Genomic DNA, 22,049 nt, shown 5'->3' on the forward strand with positions numbered 1-22,049 from the left:
ATAACAATCAGGAAAGACTGACTGGCTTGGGTATTATTGCTTGTAAAGGGAAGTCTGAAGGGTGACCTGATAGCTGTCTTTATGATTCTAAAAGGCTTTGATCTGTTAGACATAAAGAGAATGTTTCTGATATATATTTTACCAAATCCGCATATCGGTCAGCATGGTATATGCTGTGGTCACCAAAACCATGTAAAACGTTTGTGTAGATTCACTATTATCAATCTTTCTTATTGGTATTCATCTAATTTACTGATAGCTTGTGGGGGAGTATGCTGATATGAGGTTTTCAGCAGAAGTAAAGCTCATCTTGATAAAGAGCATATTTATTACATTGTACTGAATGGCTAATTACATTACATATAATATACACAGTTATCTCTTGTGATATATCAGGCTCAATTTAACAGTAAGTACACATTGGTGAGAGCTACATGGATTTAACACTGGAACAATTGGTACTAAAACTGGTTAACTGCTCTCAAGAACAGGCTGGATGGGTGGAGTTTATGTTGTGATGCCAGTTAATCCTTTCAGATATTAACTGCTTTATCCAACAGTTTCCAGTTAATTGTGGAAGCCAGAGACTCGTGGTACATTTAAATAGAAATGTAGAATATAGAAGCAGGAGTTGGCCATTCGGGCCTTCAAGCCTGCTCTGTCTTAAGAGTCATAGAGTGATACAGCACAGAAACAGACCCTTCGGTCCAACTCATCCATGCTGACTAGGTTTCTCAAACTAGGAATAGCCCCATTTTCCCACACTTGGCCCATTACCTTCTAAACCTTTCCCATTCATGTACCTGTCCAAATCTCTTTTAAATGTTGTAAGTGTACCTGCATCTACCTCAAGAGAGAGGGTAATGGTGGAGGGTTGTTTTTTGGACTGGAGGCCTGTGATCAATGGAGTGCCACAACGATCGGTGCTGACTCCTCTACTTTTTGTCATTTACATAAATGATTTGGATGCAAGCATAAGAGGTATGGTTAGTAAGTTTGCAGATGACACCAAAATTGGAGGTCAATTGGACCGCCAAGAAGGTTACCTCAGATTACAACAGCATCTTGATCAGATGGGCCAATGGGCTAAGGAGTGGCAGATGGAGTTTAATTCAGATAAATGCAAGGTGCTGCATTTTGGGAAAGCAAATCTTAGCAGGATTTATACACTTAATGGTAAGGTCCTAGGGAGTGTTGCTGAACAAAGAGACCTTGGAGTGCAGGTTCATAGCTCCTTGAAAATGGAGTCGTAGACAGATAGGATAGTGAAGAAGGCGTTTGGTATGCTTTCCTTTATTGGTCAGAGTATTGAGTACAGGAGTTGGGAGGTCATGTTGCGGCTGTACTGGACATTGGTTAGGCCACTGTTGGAATATTGCGTGCAATTCTGGTCTCCTTCCTATCGGAAAGATGTTGTGAAACTTGAAAGGGTTCAGAAAAGACTTACAAGGATGTTGCCAGGGTTGGAGGATTCGAGCTATAGGGAGAGGCTGAACAGGCTGGGACTGTTTTCCTTGGAGTGTCGGAGGCTGAGGGGTGAGCTTATAGAGGTTTACAAAATTATGAGGGGCGTGGATAGGATAAATAGGCAAGATCTTTTCCCTGGTGTGGGGAATCCAGAACTAGAGGGCATAGGTTTAGGGTGAGAGGGGAAAGATATAAAAGAGACCTAAGGGGCAACTTTTTCACACAGAGGGTGGTACATGGATGGAATGAGCTACCAGAGGAAGTGGTGGAGGCTGGTACAATTGCAACATTTAATAAGCTTCTGGATGGGTATATGAATAGGAAGGGTTTGGAGGGATATGGGCCGGGGGCTGGTGGGTGGGATTATATTGGGTTGGGATATCTGGTCGGCATGGATGGGTTGGTCCAAAGTGTCTGTTTCCATGCTGTACATCTCTATGATTCTATGACTCTAGTTCATTCCACATATGAACCATTATTGGTGTGAAATGTTGTCCCTGAGACCCCTTTGAAGTCTTTCCCCTCTCACCTTAAATGCCCTCTAGATTTGAATTCCCCTAATCTTGGGAAAAGACCTTTGCTATTCTTCTTACCTGTGACCCTCATCATTTATAAACCTCTATATGGTCACTCGTCAACCTACTACGCTCCAGGAAAATAGACCAAGCCCATCCAGCCTCTTTGTATTACTCAGACCCTCCACTCCCAATAACATCCTTTTATTCACCTGATTATGGCAGATCATCCGACTCAGTGCCCTGTTCCTCTTCCCCCCACCACCCACACACAATTCTTTGATCCCTTTAGTCCTAAGAACTGTTTCTACATCTTTATTGAAAGTTTTCAATAATTGGCCTCAGTTTACTGTGGTGGAGAATTCCACATGCCTACCACTCTCTGAGTGAAGAAATTCCTCCTCATCCTAAAAGGCTTATCCTTTATCCTTTATCCTGGGTCTGGACTCACCAGTTATCCAGAACATCCTTCCTGCATCTTTAGTTATGTTAGAATTTTGTGGGTTTCTAAGAGAGCTGCCGTCATTCTTTTAAACTTTCGTGAATATAGTTCCTGATGAAGGGCTTTTGCCCGAAACATTGATTCTCCTGCTCCTTGGATGCTGCCTGACCTGCTGTGTTTTTCCAGCACCACTCTCTTGACTCCTAGCTAATCCAGTCTCTCCCTGTTGTGAGTCCAGCCACCTCAGGGATCAGTCTGGTAAACCATTGCTGTACTTCCTCCCTAGCTGGAACATCCTTTCTCAGAGCAGGAGACCAAAACAGCATACAATACTCTAGCTGCGCGTTTACAAATGCCACTGTACAGTTGGAACAAGATATCCCTGCTCCTGTACTCAAATCCCCTCTGTACGAAGGCCAACAAACTATTTGCCTTCTTCATCGTACGCGGCACCTACACTCTTATAAGACCATAAGACATAGGAGTGGAAGTAAGGCCATTTGGCCCATCAAGCCCATTCTGCCATTTAATCGTGGCTGATGGGCATTTCAGCTTCACTCTCCTCGTAGCCCTTAATTCCTTGTGAGATCAAGAATTTATCAATCTCTGCCTTGAAGACATTTAATGTTGCAGCCTCCACTGCGCTCCGTGGCAATGAATTCCACAGGCCCACCTGTGGATGCCATTGCTAAGCTCAATAGGCAATTCAGACAAAATGGTGGAGGTCAGGAAGTCTTGAACCTAGGGTGGCTGAGTCCAAAACTAGAGGGTTTAAGGTGAGAGGAGAAAGAATTGAAAAGGAGTAACGTTTTCAAGCAGAGGGTGGTGCATGTGTGGAACGAGCTGCCAGAGGAAGTGGTGGAGGCTGGTACAATTACAACATTTAAAAGGCATCTGGATGGGTATATGAAGAGAAAGGGTTTAGAGGGATATGGACCAAATGGTGGCAAATAGGAATAGGTCAGATTGCGATGTCTGGTCAGCATGAATCTGTTAGACTGAAGGTTCTGTTTCCATGCTGTATGATTCAATAGGAGAAAAGCAGTAACAAGGCCCTCTGGATCTGAATTGAAACCTGAAGAACAATCTCATAAATCCAGGTTTTCCTGCCTGAGAAAGTGCTGATATTTGTAATCAGCAGTCATTGCTGGCTTTTGTGAGACTACATCTTCTGCAGTTCGATTCAGTGTTACATAGGCACTGTTTTTGACCCATGAGCCTCTGAGGGTGGATATGTGGTGAGGGGCTATCGAGGATTTTAGATTAGCCTTTGGTTTCGAACAAATGACCTTGAGGAATGGGAAATTCATTAGCGTATTCATCTCTCTGCTATTTAAGACATTCAATCATCTATTACAAGCGAATTAAAGACTTCCCTGAACTAACAGGGAGGGGAGATGAAGTGAAGGGTTGAACAGTGCAATAAGAAATACAATTTTTAAAAAAATCATTCAGATGTGAAATTGGCATTGCAGGATTTATTGCCCATCCCTAATTTTCTATGAGAAGGTGGCGGGTGAGTCACCTTCAAAAAACTTATGCTGTGCATATGGCACTTAAGTTCATAAGAGCAGAATTAAGGCATTCAGCCCATCGAATCTGATTCGATCACGGCTGATACGCTCCTCACCCCATTTCCCTGCCTTCTCTCCATGTCCCTTCAACCCATCACCAATCCAAAACCTGTCTGACTCCTCCTTAAATTTACTCACTGTCTCAGCATCCACCGCACTTTGCGGTAGCGAATTCCACAGATTCATGTCCCTTTGGGAGAAGTAGTTCCTCCTCAACTCTGTTTTAAATTTGCTACTTAAAACGATGAAGGGGCTTGGAGTAAAAAGAAGTAGATATGAGATTAAGTGTAAGAGGTTAAGGACAGAGAGTGGGTGATTTTTTTTTTATAATAGGCTCTGACCAGAGTGAGTGTTTGAAGCAAAGACCAAATCAACCTTTTGATTAGATTAGATTTACAGTGTGGAAACAGGCCCTTCGGCCCAACAAGTCCACACCGACACGCCGAAGCGCAACCCACCCATACCCCTAACCTAACACTACGGGCAATTTAGCATGGCCAATTCACCTGGCCCGCACATCTTTGGACTGTGGGAGGAAACCGGAGCACCCGGAGGAAACCCACACAGACACGGGGAGAACGTGCAAACTCCACACAGTCAGTCGCCTGAGTCGGGAATTGAACCCGGGTCTCCGGGCGCTGTGAGGCAGCAGTGCTAACCACTGTGCCACCGTGCCGCCCACTAAGAGTGGGTTAGATGATTTAAGAAGCGGGGAGGTACAGAGATGAGGAAATGTAACAGGCACATAGTGCTGTCTAGGACCATTGCTAGTTGCAAAGGATGAGGCCAAATTTGGTCCAATAGAGGTGAGCAACCTGCTTTCTTACTGTAATAGCTAAAACTTAGGTATTGAGCGCCTTTATTGGCAGCAGTTCATCCAACATCCATTCTATCCTAAGAGCCAGGGTATACAAGAGAGAAAAAAGAGGACTGCAGATGCTGGAGATCAGAGTCAAATAGTGTGGTGCTGGAAAAGTACAGCCAGTCAGGCAGCATCCGAGGAGCAGGAGGGTCGACGTTTCGAGCATAAGCTGCTCATAGGGAATGACATTCCTGACAAAGAGCTTATGCTTGTAACCCGGACTCTCCTGCTCCTTGGACTCTGCCTGACTGGCATCACCACACTTTTTGAGCCAGGGTACACATTCCTAATCAAAAACAAAAACAGAAATTGCTGGAAAAACTCAGCAGATCTGGCAGTGACTGTGGAGAGTAATCAAAGGAAACCTTTCAGGTCCGGTGATTCTTCTTCAGAATAGTGAATCGTAACATCCAATGTTCTGCCGTGTCAACACATGGTGAGTTCAATTCCCACTCCAGTGACTCAGGCATAAAATCCAGACTGGGGCAAGCAATGTCAGCATGGAGGGAATGCTACATGGTCAAAGGTACGGTCTTTTTGGATGGAGGCCCTATTTACCCTTTCATGTGAAGGCAAAAGGTCACCTGGCACTACCATAAGGAAGGGCAGGAGGGTTCTTTCAGCCTGCCAGCCATGTTAATCCCTTGATCGTCCTCAATAAAACAAAATAATTTGGTCATAGCAATGTTGTTAAAGAGTCATAGAGATGTACAGCACAGAAACAGACACCTCAGTCCAACCCGTCCATGCCGACCAGATATCCTAATCCAATCTAGTCCCAACTGCCAGAACCCAGCCCATATCCCTCCAAACCCTTCCTATTCATATACCCATCCAAATGCCTCTTAAATGTTGCAATTGTACTAGCCTCCACCACTTTCTCTGGCAGCTCATTCCACACACGCACCACCCTTTGTGTGAAAAAGTTGCCCCTTAGGTCTCTTTTCTATCTTCCCCCTCTCACCCTAAACCTATGCCCTCTAGTTCTGGACTCCCCAACCCCAGGGAAAAAGCCTCAACTATTTACCCTATTCATGACCCTCCTGATTTTATAAACCTCTATAAGGTCACCCCTCAGCCTCAGATGCTCCAGGGAAAACAGCCCTATCCTCCAATCCTGGCAACATCCTTGTAAATCTTTTCTGAACCCTTTCAAGTTTCACAACATCCTTCCGATAGGAGAGAGACCAGAATTGCACACGATATTCCAACAGCGGCCTAACCAATTACCTGTACAGCTGCAACATGACCTCCCAACTCGAGTACTCAACACTCTGATCAATAAAGGAAAGCATTCCAAACGCCTTCTTCACTATCCTATCTACCTGCAACTCTACTTTCAAGGAGCTATGAACCTGCACTCCAAGGTCTGCTTGTTCAGCAACACTTCCTAGGACGTTACCATTAAGTGTATAAGTCCTGCTAAGATTTGCTTTCCCACAATGCAGCACCTTGTGTTGATCTAAATTAAACTCCATCTGCCACTCAAGATCCCATTGTAATCCAAGGTAACCTTCTTCTCTGTCCACTCCACCTCCAATTTTGGTGTCATCTGCAAACTTACTAACTATACCTCTTAAGTTCACATCCAAATCATTTATATAAATGATGAAAAACAATGGACCCAGCACCGATCCATGTTGCACTCCACTGGTCACAGGCCTCCAACACCACCCTCTGTCTTCTACCTTTGAGCCAGTTCTGTATCCAAATGGCTAGTTCTCCCTGTATTCCATTAGATCTAACCTTGCTTACAGTCTCCCATGGGGAACTTTGTCGAATGCCTTACTGAAGTCCATTTAGATCATGTCTATCACTCTGCCCACATCAATCCTTTTTGTTAATTCTTCAAAAAACTCAATCAAGTTTGTGAGACATGATTTCTCACGCGCAGAGCCACGTTCACTATTCCTAATCAATCCTTGCCTTTCCAAATACGTGTACATCCTGTCCCTCAGGATTCTCTCCAACAACTTGTCCACCACCAACGTCAGGCTCACTGGTCAATACTTCCCTAGTTGTCCTTACCACTCTTCTTAAATAGGAGCACCATGTTAGTCAACCTCCAGTCTTCTAGCACCTCACCTGTGACTATTGATGTTTCAAATGTCTCAGCAAGAGGCCCAGCAATCACTTCCCTAACTTCCCACAGAGTTCTAGGGTACACCTGATCAGGTCCTGGGGATTTATCCACTTTAATGTGTTTCAGGACATTCAGCACTTCCTCCTCTGTAATCAGGACATTTTTCAAGATGTCACCGTCTATTTCCCTACGGTCTATATCTTCTATGTCCTTCTCCACAGTAAATACTGCTGCAAAATAATCGTTTAGTATCTCCCCCATCTCCTGCAGCTCCATACAAAGGCCGCCTTGCTGATCTTTGAGGGGCCCTATTCTCTCCCTAGTTACCCTTTTGTCCTTAATATATTTGTAAAAACCCTTTGGATTCTCCTTAATTCTATTTGCCAAAGCTATCTCATGTCCCCGTTTTGCCCTCCTGATTTCTCTCTGAAGTGTACTCCTACTGCCTTTATACTCTTCTAAGGATTCACTCGATCTATCCTGTCTATACCTGACATATGCTTCTTTCTTTTTCTTAACCAAACCCTCAATTTCTCTAGTAATCCAGCATTCCCTATACCTACCAGCCTTCCCTTTCACCCTGACAGGAATATACTTTCTCTGGATTCTCGTTATCTCATTTCTGAAGGCTTCCCATTTTCCAGCCGTCCCTTTACCTGTGAACATCTACGCCCAATCAGCTTTTGAAAGTTCTTGCCTAATACTGTCAAATTTACCCTTTCTCCAATTTAGAAATTCAACTTTTAGATCTGGTCTATCCTTTTCCATCATTATTTTAAAACTAATAGAATTATGGTCGCTGGCCCCAAAGTGCTCCCCCACTCACACCTCAGTCACCTGCGCTGCCTTATTTCCCAAGAGTAGGTCAAGTTTACACCTTCTCTGCTGGTAGGTGGGACTAGATTGGGTTGGGATATCTGGTTGGCATGGACAGGTTGGTCCAAAGAGTCCGTTTCTGTGCTGTACATCTCTATGACTCTAGCTACATTCACATACTGAAACAGAAAATGTTCTTCTGCATGCTTAATAAATTCCTCTCCATCTAAACCCTTAACACTACGTCAGTCCCAGTCTCATAGAGTCATAGAATTACACAGCACGGAAACAGACCCTTCAGTCCAACTAGTCCATGCCGAACATAATCCCAAACTAAACTATTACCACCTGCCTGCTCCTGACTCATTTCCCTCCAAGCCTTTCCCATTAATGTACTTATCCACATTATCTTTTAAATATTGTAATCATACCCACATCCACCACTTCCTCTGGAATTTCATTCCACACAAGAACACCCTCGATGTAAAATTTTGCCCCTCACGTCTTTTTTAAATCTCTCTCCTTCACCTTAAAAATATGCCCACTAGTGTTGAAATCCCTCATCCCAGGGAAATGACACTACCAATAACTCTGTCCATACCTCTCATAACTTTGTAAACTTCTATAAAGTCACCTCTCACCCCTCCTATGTAGCAGTATAAAAAAAGTCAGAACTATCCGGTCCTCAACTTGCACCCCACCAACCTCTGTATACATCACATCATCCTTCGCCATTTCCGCCACCTACAAACAGACCCCACCAGCAGAGAAATGTTTCCCTCCCCACCCCATCCGCTTTCTGTAAAGACTGTTCCCTCCGCAACGACCAGGTCAGGTCCACACACCCCCACCAAACCTCCCTCCTGTCCTGGCACCTTCCCCTGCCACCGCAGGAATTGCAAAACCTGCGCCCACACCTCCTCCCTCACCTCCATCCAAGGCCCCAAAGCAGCCTTCCACATTCTTCAAAGTTTTACCTGCACATCCACCAATGTCATTTATTGTATCCGTTTCGCCCAATGCAGTCTCCTCTACATTGGGGAGACAGGACACCTACTCGCGGAGTGCTTCAGGGAACATCTCCGGGACACCCGCGCCAAATAACCCCACTGCCCTGTGGCCAAACACTTCAACTCCCCCTCCCACCCCACTAGGGGCATGCAGGTCCTGGGCCTCCTCCATCGCCACTCCCTTACCACCTGACACCTGGAGGAAGAATGCCTCATCTTCTGCCTCGGGACCCTCCAACTCCATGGCATCAATGTGGACTTCACCAGTTTCCACATTCCCCCGCCCCCCACCTTATCCCAGTTTCAACCTTTCAGCTCGGCACCGCCCTCATGATTTGTCCTTCCTGTCCATCTTCTTTCCCACCTATCTGCTCCGCCCTCCTCTCCAACCTATCACCTTTACCCCCACCTCCATCTACCTCTCGTACTCTCAGCTACCTTCCCCCAGCCCCACCCCCCTCCCATTTATCTCTCCACCCCCAAGTCTCCTGTTTGACTACCGTACTTCTGTACACCAAGCATTACGCTTCAAAGGTGGCTATGGAGCATCATGGGACATTCATATAAGATGCTGTAGCAATGCAAGATTTTTCCCTTCAATAAATTCACGCAGCAACCTAAAACCCCAGTAAGAGGAAGTATCACCACAAGCTTCTAACAGGTTGTGTGAGAGTCTGGAAAGGGAATGACTGCATGACTCGTGTTCTAAAAGGCTGCAATGTGGGACTTTGTTTTGATCAGTGCGTTCTGCTTCCTTTAACAGCTGCACTGCAGAAGCTGCGGCTGTACCATCAGCCCATCTCCAGGAGCTGGGTGACATCACCATCAATGAACAGGACAATCAATCAGGCCCGGTTTCCACGGCGACCCTGGACTGCGGCGCAGAAGGCAATCAGAAGCTCGCTGGTGTTCATCGGCAGACAGATTGTGTAAATAAGTGCGACTTTATTGCTTTTGGCTGCGAGTCGAGAACGCTTACAGTCGGCTGACCCTCGCAGGCAAGGGAATAAGGCAGGAACAGCTTGGTGGTGGTGACTAATTGCAGCTTGAACCGATACAATCCACTTGGATGTCAGTGGTGTGGCAATGTGATGCATTATGTTATTGATGAACCCTTGAGAGAGATAACAGTGGGAGTGTAGCATTGTAGGGCATTGCTAGATGTAGACAGACCACAGCCTATTGAATATGTCTTCGGTCATCCTGATAGTCATATAAAACAATGCTAATAGAGTTGTTGGTTAATCTGGCAATCAATCTCTATCAATTAGCTTGCAGCAGGCCCAGACATGTGGTGAGGAAAATTGTATCAAGAGATTCAGTTGGTTTACATCTATAGAATACTGGATACTCAGGAGTGCATTACAAGCTGGCATCTAATCAAGAGGTTTGGGTGGTTTTTGTGTAGACTTAAATCTAATCTAGGGTTTAGATGGTTTATAAGCAGAGTAAAAGAGATGGTCTCATGGGACACTGGGTAGCATCTCTACCACATAGCCAGAAGTTCCATGTTCAAGTCCCAGCCTTGATAACCATGGAAAGTGAGGGCACGGTCACACCAGGTCGATGACTAACCTGCTACTCCTTCCAGTATGCCCGATGGCAGACAGTATGAGTTGAAGAGTGTGGTGCTGGAAAAGCACAGCAGATCAGGCAGCATTTGAGGAGCAGTAGAATCAATGTTTCAGGCAGAAGCCCTTCATCAGGAAAGGGTTATGCCCAAAATATTGATTCGCCTGCCCCTCCGATGCTGCCTGACATGCTGTGCTTTTCCAGCACCACACTCTGGACTCTGATCTCCAGCATCTGCAGTCCTCACTTTCTCCTGGCAGACAGTAACAGCCTCAGAGTCTGCTGGTCAGCCAGAACCCCACCTGGGTTAACTCCAATGCAACAGCCTCCCCATGCTAAAAGGCTCCACTTTAGGCTGTACTCCATGGTAAATATCTTTCTCACTTTGAGAGACAAACCAAAAGGTATAATAAAATGATGGATCACCAGGATAATGTACAAGTTGGAATCTAATTGAGAAGTTTAGGTTACTTCTAAAGAAGAATGCTAGACAGCAAGCAGTGAGTTGCAAACTGGAATCTAATCAATAGTTTACATAGTGGATATCTGGGAGTAAATAGCAAGTTGCAATCTAATTGAGGCATTAGGCTTGGTTAAAAGCAAATTACTGCGGATGCTGGAATCTGAAACCAAAAGAGAAAATGCTGGAAAATCTCAGCAGGTCTAGCAGCATCTGTAAGGAGTGAAAAGAGCTGACATTTCGAGTCTAACTGACCCTTTGTCAAAGCTTAGGATTGTTTATATAGCAAGGAGTGAGTTACAGACTGCAATCTAATTGAGGGGGTGTACTCATTTGTACAGCAGGGAGATAGTTAGTGAGTGGAATCTAATCAAGAAGTTGGGTGGATTATATAGCAAGGAATGAGTTACAGACTAGGATCTATTCGAGAGGTTGGGGCGGTTTATAAAGCAAGGAGAGAGTTATGGACTAGAATCTAACCAGAAGGGCTTGAGATCGTTTATGCTAACAACAAAGCAAAATTCTGTGGATGCTGGTAATCTGAAATAAAAACAGAAAATATTGGAATTGGGTCAGGAAGCAGGGATGGGGAGACAAGAACAAAGCTAATATTTCAGATCAATTAACTTTTCTCACAATTGGAATTTAGAAATGTGACCTGTTTTACACAACTGCAGAGATAGGGAAATGGTGCAGGAGGGAGAAAAAGGAAAGGTCATAGGGATATGGTGGAAGGCAGGACAGATTGAATGACAGAAGAGATAATGTTACAAGGCAAATAGGTGATGATGAGACAAATAAAGACACAATTGGTTGAGAGAATGTGTGAAAAATACTTATCAACGGCTGTCATCAGAGAAAATTAGGGCACTTGTTATGAACTGAAACTGTTGAGTTTGCTGCTGCTCCTGAATAAAGATGGGATGCTGCCCCTCGATGCTGCGGTCTCTGAGCTTCATTGGAAGGCTGCAGCAGACAGAGGGAGCATGGGATAAACAATTAAAACAATAGGCAACTAATTACTTGAGGTCACACTTCAAGACTAAATGCAAGCAGTCAATTTGCACTGAGTCTCCCAGGTTCAGAGGGGACAATATTGTGAGTGGAGAAAGTACTAGATCAAAAGATGAAATTTAGAGGCCCTGGACAGTGGGGAAGGGTGGAGGTGAAACAGGTGGTGTGGACCCCCTTGCACTTGTGTGAGAAGATGCTGATGGAAGGGAGAGGGCTGAGGGATAATTGAGGAGTGGACCAGGCTTTATGCAGGGAATGGTTCCTCTCAAAGGCTAATAGAGGAAGACAAAATGAGTTTAGTGGCAACATCACCATTGACTACAGAAGCTGGAAGGGAGGCAAATGAGAACAAGGGGAACCTCTTCAAGATGCTGGGAGAGAGAAGGTGTAAGGGCAGGGAAGTAGGATGGGGGCATCCCATCTGGAGATTTAGAATGATGGGATTACAAGACTCAAGTAGTAGGGGTCTTGGAACCCTCAGCAAGTCTGGCAGCATCTGGAAGAGTGAAACAGAGTTCACATTTCAGGTCGATGACCTTTCATCAGTACTGGAAGATATAATAAATTTAACAGTTTCTAAGCAGGCCTGGAGCCACCAAGCACTGGAAGAGAAGGGAAGAAAAGGGTAGAGTGATTGTCTGCAGTCAGATGGAGGGCAGAGTGATGAACTGATGGAAGGGAAGTTGGTACCAGCAAATAAAGTTGAAAAATGTGATGATGGAAAAACACAGCAGGCCAGGCAGCATCCGAGGAGCAGGAGAATCGACGTTTCGGGCATAAGCCCTTCTTCAGGATTCTTGAAGAAGGGCTTATGCCCGAAACGTCGATTTTCCTGCTCCTCGGATGCTGCCTGGCCTGCTGTGCTTTTCCAGCATCACATTTTTCAACTCTGGTCTCCAGCATCTGCAGTCCTCACTTTCTACCAGCAAATAAAGGACAGTAATGAGGCAAAACAAGAAACAAAGATGGGATCTGGAGATGATGTGAAATGGTGAGAGTGGAATGGCAGAGGGTAAAGGACAAGAAGATCATGGCTTTGGTTGGCTGGGACTGTGATGAGAAGGATCTGACCACCCACTGGTGTGTTTAAATTTGGTTCAGGAATATAGAATTGAAAGCTGGTGGCCACGAAACTATCATTAATTGTTTACAAACCCAATTAGTTCATCAGTAGCCTTTGGGGAAGCAAATCAGCTGACCACCTGGTATGGCCTACATGTAACTTCAGACCCAAAGCAATGTGGTGGACTCTTAACTGCCCTCAGAAATGACGAGGTGAGTCTGTAAATTCCAGGGCATTATGGGATGGACAGCAAATGCTGGGGTGCCAGTGGTACACATCCTGTGAAAGAATAAAGAAAGACAAAAGTGATTGTGACTTGCCCAAGGAGCAGACCACCCTGCTAGCTATTATGTCATGGGGGAGTCCCCAGCTTGCATCAGCAGCCCCCAAACAGTCTCTCCTCTCATTGGCCATGGTAAAGCCCCTTTCATTATCACCACTGATGATATTCCGGAAAAGAATGGATCAATTCTTTGTTTCACGCTCTTTCTAACGTTTCTTTCCCTCTCTTCCTCAGCATTCCCTCCCTGGATGCCGAAGGTCAAGCTCTGACGCAGCCTATGGGACTACAGAGAGTGCCAAGGCCCAACGTGAATGCCGCCTGCGCCCCCATTTCAGCGACCCCATGCCAGCTGATGCAGTCAAACGGAAGCAGTTGGAGATGAGGATAGCGGCTGCTGCCTGGGGCCTCGGTCAGAAGAGACGGCAAGAGAAGGACGGCAACAGTGGGAGTGAGTAAAACACTGGCTGTTGGACTTCCACATGTTGGGTAGCTCAATTGGCATTCGTCTCTCTTGAGTGAGAAGTGGTGGTGTCGAGTTCTGCTTCAGCACAAACAATGGGAGGTGTTGTTTGCATACGGAGGGTCCACCTTTTCATTTCTTTGCTTGCATCATTAGCTTGGAGGACTGCAGACGCTGGAGATCAGAGTCGAAGAGTGTAGTGCTGGAAAAGCACAGCAGGTCAGGCAGCATCCGAGGAGCAGGAGAAGGGCTTGTGCCTTAAACGTTGATTTTCCTGCTCCTCAGATGCTGCCTGACCTGCTGTGCTTTTCCAGCACCACTCTAATCTTCACTCATCTTAGACGGCAAGTGAGTCAACCACATTATGGTGGGTTTGGAGTCGCACATAAGCTAGTCCAAGTGATGACAGCAGATTTCCTTCCCTCAAGGAGGCCAGTCATTGACTGATACACAAACAGTCATTGATAGATTTTCGGGCACTGAGGGTATCCAAAGGTATGGGGTGTGTCAAGAATATGGAATTGCTGTGAACATCAGCCATGATCATATTGTCAGTGAAGCAGGCTTGAGAGACTGAATGGCCTGTTCCAGCTTTTACTTCTTAAATGTCGAGGTATCAGAGGCCGTCTGATGCAAGGGGAACTCTTGCAAGTGGATTTATGTTTGGATTCTTGTTTGTCCTCTTGCCCTTGTGAAGTCTAGAGATTGATAGACCTGAAATATTGAAAGAAATGTTAACTGATTTTGAGAGACCACTGAAATGAGTGCAATCACTGAATAATGAGTACTTACCGGTAAAGCTACCCCTTGGGTATTTAGTTATAATTAAACCTGCACTGATGTCTAAAGTACTCACATTTATTACTTTATAATATCACACAATATTACCCCAATAGTGACTATTGTTGTTATCCTGTAGTACCATCTCATGGTGTGTATTAACTCCTGTGACAGTGTTACTACTGCAATGACCATGTATGTTAGCATGCCATGACAATACATGTTAATATCTCATAACCATGTTGAAGAGTGTGGTGCTGGAGAAGCACAGCCAGTCAGGCTGCATGCGAGAAACAGGAGAGTTGACGTTTCGGGCTTAAGCCCTTCATCAGGACTCTCCTTCTCCTCGGATGCTGTCTGACCGGCTGTGATTTTCCAGCACCACAGTCTTCGACTTCGATCTCTAGCATCTGCAGTCCTCACTTTCTCCTAGTATCTCATAGCCATGTGTATTAATATCCCATAATGTGTGCTCTTTTCCATGATGGTGTGTTACTATCTGCTGATGGTGTGGTTACTGTCCCCTGACATTGTTTTGCATCCCTTGACAATGTGTGTTGCTGCCCCTTGACACCAAGTGCTACTATCACTGATGTATTTGTTCTGTGTTACTAACCTGATCGTGTGCATTGCTACTGTGTTACTATCCTCTGACATTGTGTGTTAATGACACTGTATTTTAATATCCCGACAATGTGTTTTTATCCCTTGACACTATGCATTACTGTCCCTGTCACTGTCTTGCGCTCTCCTGTCACTGTATGTCACTATCCCTGACATTGTGTGCTAATGTTCCCTGCCCATGTGTGTTACTATCCCCTGACACTATTACTGTCCCCTGACATGGTGTGTTACTACCTTATACCATTGTGTTGGTTTCTCCAGCATTGGTACCACATTGGCAATGATCAGATTTCTCAGCTCCCAGAAATCTACTAATGGTTGTGATTTCATCATCTCCAATACACAGATCCACTTTCCAACCCCTCCATCAGGCTGGCTGACTCCTCTTCTAGCTCAAAGCCAAGAGATGGTCACCAGGGAAGAACCGGCTCTGACAACAGATCAAAGCATCGCTGGAGTAACCTCAGCACAGACAGTGGTGTGGTGGGACTGAATGACAGAAGTGAAGAGAGGGAGGAGGAAGAGGCTGAGCGTGAAAGGAAGAGCAGAACAGCAGAAGTAGAGAGAGCGGACAGCGGTATTGGGCCAGCCATGGCCAAGAAATGGAAAAGTCGGGTGGGGGAGACAGCACGTTCAGTGCAGGCCTGGGTTGTCCATCGACCCTGTGTCGACTGCGGAGAGAGAGACTTCTCAGAGGCAGACCTGAGGGATGCCATGAAGATACGAGAGAACCTCTGTGGACAGTGTGCAAAGCGCAGGACTGAGCGTAAGGAGGCCATCTTGGAATTTGTCAACACAGAATCGAGCTATGGGGAGGACCTCCGCATTATCAAGGAGGAGTTTCACCTCCCCATGCAGGCGGCTGGACTCCTGACCCCAGATCAGCTAGCGGTGATCTTCAGTAACATACAGGAACTCATAGAGGTCAATGAGAAATTTCTGGAGAGGCTGCATGATTCCACTGAACAAGCCTTTGATCAGGTGAGCTCAGCCCTACGTTAAAACACAAAGAATTAAGAAGTGGAAGCAGGAGTAAATGAAACAGCCCATCGAGTTTGCTCTGTCATTAAATATAACGATCTTCAGCTTCAATTGCACTTTCCCTTCCCGCTCCCTAAATTCCTTGATTTCCTAATACACCAAAAATCTTTGTGTCGCATAGCCTTAATGATGGAGCATTGAAGGAACAACTCTTCCTCCCTAATATTTGAGATAGACTTGGAAATAAAGTTACTTTGCTTAAATAGCACCTTTGCAAATGTGTTGCTGGTCAAAGCACAGCAGGTTAGGCAGCATCTCAGGAATAGAGAATTCGACGTTTCGAGCATAAGCCCTTCATCAGGAATAAGCACCTTTATCAACACTCAAAGCAATATAGCCAATTAAACATTTTGATATGTAGTCACCATTGCAAGGTAGGAAATACAGCAATCAGTTTGAACACATCAGGGTCCCACAAACAGAAGCGCCTTCTTCAGAAAGGTGACAGAACCTGAAGCATTAACTCTGCTTTCTCTGCACAGATGCTGCCAAACCTGCTGAGTTTTTCCAGCAATTTCTGAATGTTGTTCCTGATTTCCAGCACCTGCGGTTCTTTGGGGTTTTTTTCCCTACAAACAGAAATTTGATATTAGCCAAATTACCTACCTTTTGTTAATTGAGGGGTACATATTTGTCAGATACCAGTGCAGTATCCCCCTAACCCAGAGGTGTGCCTGTCATGGGAGTGTTCGATGGGGGACAATATGGAGGGAGCTTTACTTTCTATCAAATCTGTGCTTTCTGTACCCTGGGAACATTTGATGGGGGGACAGTGAGCTTTACTTTCAGTTTCAAACAGTACAGAGAGGTTTACTTTTAGTTTAAAAGAGTATAGGTACATTTACTTTCACTTTAAAAGCATTGAGAAGTTTTACTCTGAATCTAACCCTGTGCAAAACCTGTCCTGGAAGTGTTTGATTGGGACAGTGTCGAGAAAGTTTTACTTTCAGTTTAAAAGAGGAGAGAAAGCTTTACTTTCTGTTTAAAGGAGTAGAGGGTGCTTTACTCTAAATCTAACACCACGCTGTGCTTGTCTAAGAAGTGTTTGAAGTAGTTGTTACGACTCTGGGTAAACCTCCCCTGCTCATTTCAACCAGCAGCACAGGAAAGATTTACCTGTGTGGAATCTGTGAAACTTCGACAGGCAAAGAACTATCACAAAAGTAAAAGTTAACACCTTTATTTTTTAAACTCTAACAGAGAATAATTAACTAACAATTATTTACAATTCCTTTCTCTATCTTTTACTTTCCCCTCTACAGTCCTGGTGTGATAAAAATCCCAATTAATATTTGCAAAACAAAATTTTTATCTCAAAACCAGGCAGCTTTCAGTTCTTCTCTGTATTCCTGCCTTCTTTTCTTTGTGGGGATTCTGCTTCACGGAACTTTGAGAGATAAAGGTACCTTTAGGAGAGCACTGTTTCTGTAAGCTGTCTTGTTGGTACTGGCTGTTCTTTTTGCTGCTCCGGGTAACTGTCACTGCAAAGCATCAGATTGTTTCATTAGTTTTAATATTGTCAAAATACCAAATTCAAACTTGATTGCAGTTTGGTATCTTGGGGCATAATTTATACTGATTGGCCGAATTTGAATTTGTTTTTGTCTCATAGCAACCCAGGTACTGCTAACTGTTGGACCAAATGTTACATTGTAAATTTTCCAGTACTCTGTGTGCTTCTCTAAGTCCCTGCTGGCTTTTCAACTCTCTTAAAGGTACAGTACACCTTTACACCTTCATAAGTGTCCAAGAGAAAGGGGAGACCCTCACAATTGAACTTGACAAATATTCACATATGAGCACCTTCCATTGCAAAGCAATTAGAATAAGAGGACCTTTCCTCCCAATCTTTGATATAACTAATCATAAGGCAAAAAGTAATCCACAAATGGTAATTCCGGCTGAAATTGGTAAACATCAAATGACCCAGAGATTGACCTCAGCCAAGCACCCTATTATTAGCCTGAGCCATCTTTGCTCACGCTGCCTAGTGACTGGGGGAGATTGGCACCTAAGGAGTGATCAGGAAATGTAACTTAATGAAATCAGTGATCAATTTTAAAGAAACCCTAACCACACTCAAAATAGGAATCCTATAGTTATATTAATTTCAATTCTATCCTCTGCATCTTATCTGTCCGTGTATAGATAGCAGAGAGATTAAATTCCAACCAAAGAATCATAGAATAGTTACAACACAGGAGACCGTTCAACCTGCTTTAATAGTGCTGGCCGTTTGAAGGAACCTAATTCCATCATCCTGCCTTTGATCTCCAGCACCTGCAGCCCTCACTGTCTCCTAGTTGATTTCAACCTTACTGTGAAGCCTCTTTCAAGTATGCCTACCTTGAAGAAGTTCTCCTCCTCTCTCTACAAATATCTCAGTGAATCCGTCTCTCACTGCAACCCCCAAGTCCTCTCCTCTGCCCTGAAGCTCTTCCGCCACGTCCTCTAGCAGACTCTCCATCACTGCCCTTCCTGACCTATCACCTTCTCCCTCACCTTCATCCACCTATCACTTTCCCGGCTACCTCTCCCCCAACTCCAAACCCCTCCCATTTATCTCTCAGCAACGACCCACAAGCCTCATTCATGACGTAGGGCTTATGCTGGAAACGTCGATTTTCTTGCTCCTCGGATACTGCCTGACCTGCTGTGCTTTCCCAGCACGACTCTCTCGACTCTTTCTCCTTTACCTCGTAACCCTTCACATTATTTTCAGATTATAATCAATTCCCTTGACTGTTTCGACTGGACCTGTCTCCACTACATTCTCAGGCAGCGCATTCCAGACCCTAACCATTGACTGTGTGAAAACGTTTATAGGCTTATCATCATTGACTTTTTTTTTAACCAATTATCCAATTTCTGTGTGCTTTTATTTTCAATCCTTCCACCAATAGGAACACTTTCTCCTTATCTAATCTGCAATTACCACATAATTTACAGCAGTGTTTACATAAACAGGCCATTCAGCTCTCTGGTCCCTGCTAGTGCACATGCTCCACTTGAGCTTCCTTCCATTTAACACAACAGCAGTTCCTTCTATTCCATTCTCCATCAGATATTTATCCAGCTTCCCCTAAAACACATCCATGACATTCCTCTCAATAATCCCAGAAGTTTCACATTCTCCACACTCAACAGTTACTAATATTTACCTATCAAAGAGCATCTTATGAAGATACCAAGGATGCTGCTGATTAGTGTTTAAGGGAAACGAATCTGAGTGTGATGCTGAACTGTACAAAAAAGATCTCTCATTTTTACAGATTTGGCTGATGTGAACAGTGGAATGGGGTTATCCTATTAAGTATCATGACGATCTCCAAGCTAGGTGGACAAAATACCCCACAGAGAATCCTGTTGGGTAGCATTGCCTGGGTGGGCACACACAAAAAAGAGGCCATAGCCTTGATTGATTCAGAGCCTGAGGACTTTCACTACAAAGGCTGTCAAGTGAACAAGAGTCACTTTTAGAGATCATGGGAGAGTGTGGAAATTGTATGTCAGTGTTCATCAGCAAGTTCAGGAGAGGAAGGATAGAAATGAAAAGGTCAAACAATATTATTATACCTTGCACTCGCAATCCAGTCACTGTGGTCTTTGTCCTTAGTTGTGCTAAGTCCTGCTCAAACATTCAAAAAAACAGCTGAAAATGTATTGCCGGAAAAGCACAGCAGGTCAGGCAGCATCCAAAGAGCAGGAGAATCGATGTTTTGGACATAAGCCCTTCTTCAGGAATGAGGAAAGTGTGTCCAGCAGGCTAAGATAAAAGGTAGGGAGGAGGGACTTGGGGGAGGGGCGTTGGAGATGCGATAGGTGGAAGGAGGTCAAGGTGAGGGTGATAGGCCGGAGAGGGGGTGGGGCGGAGAGGTCAGGAAGAAGATTGCAAAAAAACAGCTTTAGTATTCTACCACTTGTTTTTAATTCCCTCTGTGGCCTCACTATCCTTTCTGCCTCCAATCTTCTGGAATATCTGCGCTCCTCAAGTACTGGACTTCCGGGCTTAACAAATTTGACTGCCCAATCATTGATGACGCCCTCGGATACTGAGGCCTGAAGCTCTAGAATCTCCTTCCCAAATCTCTCCACATATCACCTGTCCTTTTAGATGCTTCATAAAACCAACTTTTCTGACCAAGGCGATCCTGTGGCTTGGTGTCAGATTTTTGTTGAAGTGGTTACGCAAAAAGTTGTCAGACATTTGACCGCGATAACGGCACTCTATCAATGCCGGTTGTCATTGTCTTCTTACTGTTCTTTCTTTTGAATATGTTGCCAGGACGATGAGGACTTTTTAACCGTGTGCATTGGCGAAATGTTCCTTGAGTTTGTCAACATGCTGCCAGCATTTCAGACATACTGCATCCATCAGTCTACCTCCATCAACATGCTGAACACACTGGAGAAAGAGAAGGAACTCCTCAGGTAAAAATCACCAAACCTCTTCACAATTTGTAGAACCATAAATCACAGAGAAGCATAGGAGCAGAGTAGGCCATTCAGCCCATCGGGACTGTCCACCATTTACCACAATAATGGATGGTTGAACACCTCATTGCCTTTTACTCACACAATTAACACACTCAGTTTACTATACGGAAATATAAATATTTAATCCTCTAAATAGCCCCAGACACACACACACACATAAACAACTCACTGACTAGTGCAGTAAGAGAGACAGGAGAGGACGAAGCTGAGAAATGTTCACAAGAAAATTTAACCATGGAGCAACTCATTCTTTGACCCTTACTCAGAGTTCAGTAAAGTGATGGAAGGGATCAAAACCTGTACGCCATCTACAAGACACAGGGAAGTCTGATGAATTACTCCTCATTAGCCTGGATGGGTGCAGCTGAAAATGTGTTGCTGAAAAAGCGCAGCAGGTCAGGCAGCATCCAAAGAGCAGGAGAATCAACGTTTCGGGCATGAGCCCTTCTTCACATTCCTGTAGAAGAGCTCATGTCTCATGCCCGAAACGTCGATTCTCCTGCTCTTTGGGTGCTGCCTGACCTGCTGCGCTTTTCCAGCAACACATTTTCAGCTCTGATCTCCAGCATCTGCAGTCCTCACTTTCTCCTGGATGGGTGCAGCTGCAACAATACTCAAGAAGCATGACACCATCCAGGGTAAACCAGCCCACTTGAATGGCACCACATCCCCAAATATTAACTCCTTCCACCACCATACTCAGTAGCAGCAGTGTGTACTCTCACCTCACCTCACCTCTGGAATTCAGCTCTTCTGTCTGTGTTTGAACTAAGACTATACTGGGTTCAGGAGTTAAGTAGCCTTGTGAGATTCAAGAACAGCTTCTTCCTGGCTATTATCAGATTTGTGAGTGGACCTCTCGTATCTGAAAGTTGATCTTTCCCACTCTTTCTCTGTGGCTGTAACACTATATTCTGCATTCTGTTCTCTTATCCTGATGTATTCATACAAGGTATGATTTGTCTGGCTGGCAGGCAAAACAATACTTTTCACTGTATCACAGTACATTTGATGACAATAATAAATCAAATCAAATCAAATCCCAAAGTTAGTGTCAGTGAGCAGGTTATTGCTGAGCAGAGGCTGCTTGATGGCACTGTTAGTGATCTTTTCCATCACTTTACTGATGATTAGCTGGTTGGATTTGTCCAGCTTTTTTATACATGGTAATTTTCCACATTGTTGGTAAATGCTAGAGTTGTAGAGTGAGTGTGTGTGTGTGTGTGTCTATTTAGAGTTTAAATATTTATATTTCCATATAATAAACTTGAGTGTGTTATTCAGTTTTGCACTTCCTTTCAATAAGCCCTATATTATAACAAATTAATAATTTAGTGCTGATTAATCTTTATTTAAATAGTAGACAAAGCAAACGACTTGTCATATCAAAAATTGGGTAAAACAAAATTAAATTGGTTTTGTGACCTGCAGAGTAAGGGAACTCGAGTAAAATGGTGCACTCCTCCCATCCTGGTGATAACACAAC

At 44.5% G+C, this 22,049-nt stretch overlaps 1 protein-coding gene across 1 annotated transcript in view; it reads left to right on the forward strand.

Moving 5' to 3' along the window:
- The window catches only part of si:dkey-91i10.2 (uncharacterized protein LOC555224 homolog), a 38,375-nt gene that overhangs the window by 12,478 nt on the left and 3,848 nt on the right, over positions 1-22,049 (forward strand). The window contains exons 2-5 of the mRNA XM_060827731.1: positions 9,533-9,698; positions 13,396-13,613; positions 15,418-16,006; positions 20,352-20,497. Coding sequence (XP_060683714.1) covers positions 9,533-9,698; positions 13,396-13,613; positions 15,418-16,006; positions 20,352-20,497 — 1,119 coding nt within the window. The remainder of the gene's footprint in view (positions 1-9,532; positions 9,699-13,395; positions 13,614-15,417; positions 16,007-20,351; positions 20,498-22,049) is intronic.

Source organism: Hemiscyllium ocellatum, chromosome 7, assembly GCF_020745735.1.
Source record: "Hemiscyllium ocellatum isolate sHemOce1 chromosome 7, sHemOce1.pat.X.cur, whole genome shotgun sequence".
In the NCBI taxonomy this organism is placed as follows: Eukaryota; Metazoa; Chordata; class Chondrichthyes; order Orectolobiformes; family Hemiscylliidae; genus Hemiscyllium; species Hemiscyllium ocellatum.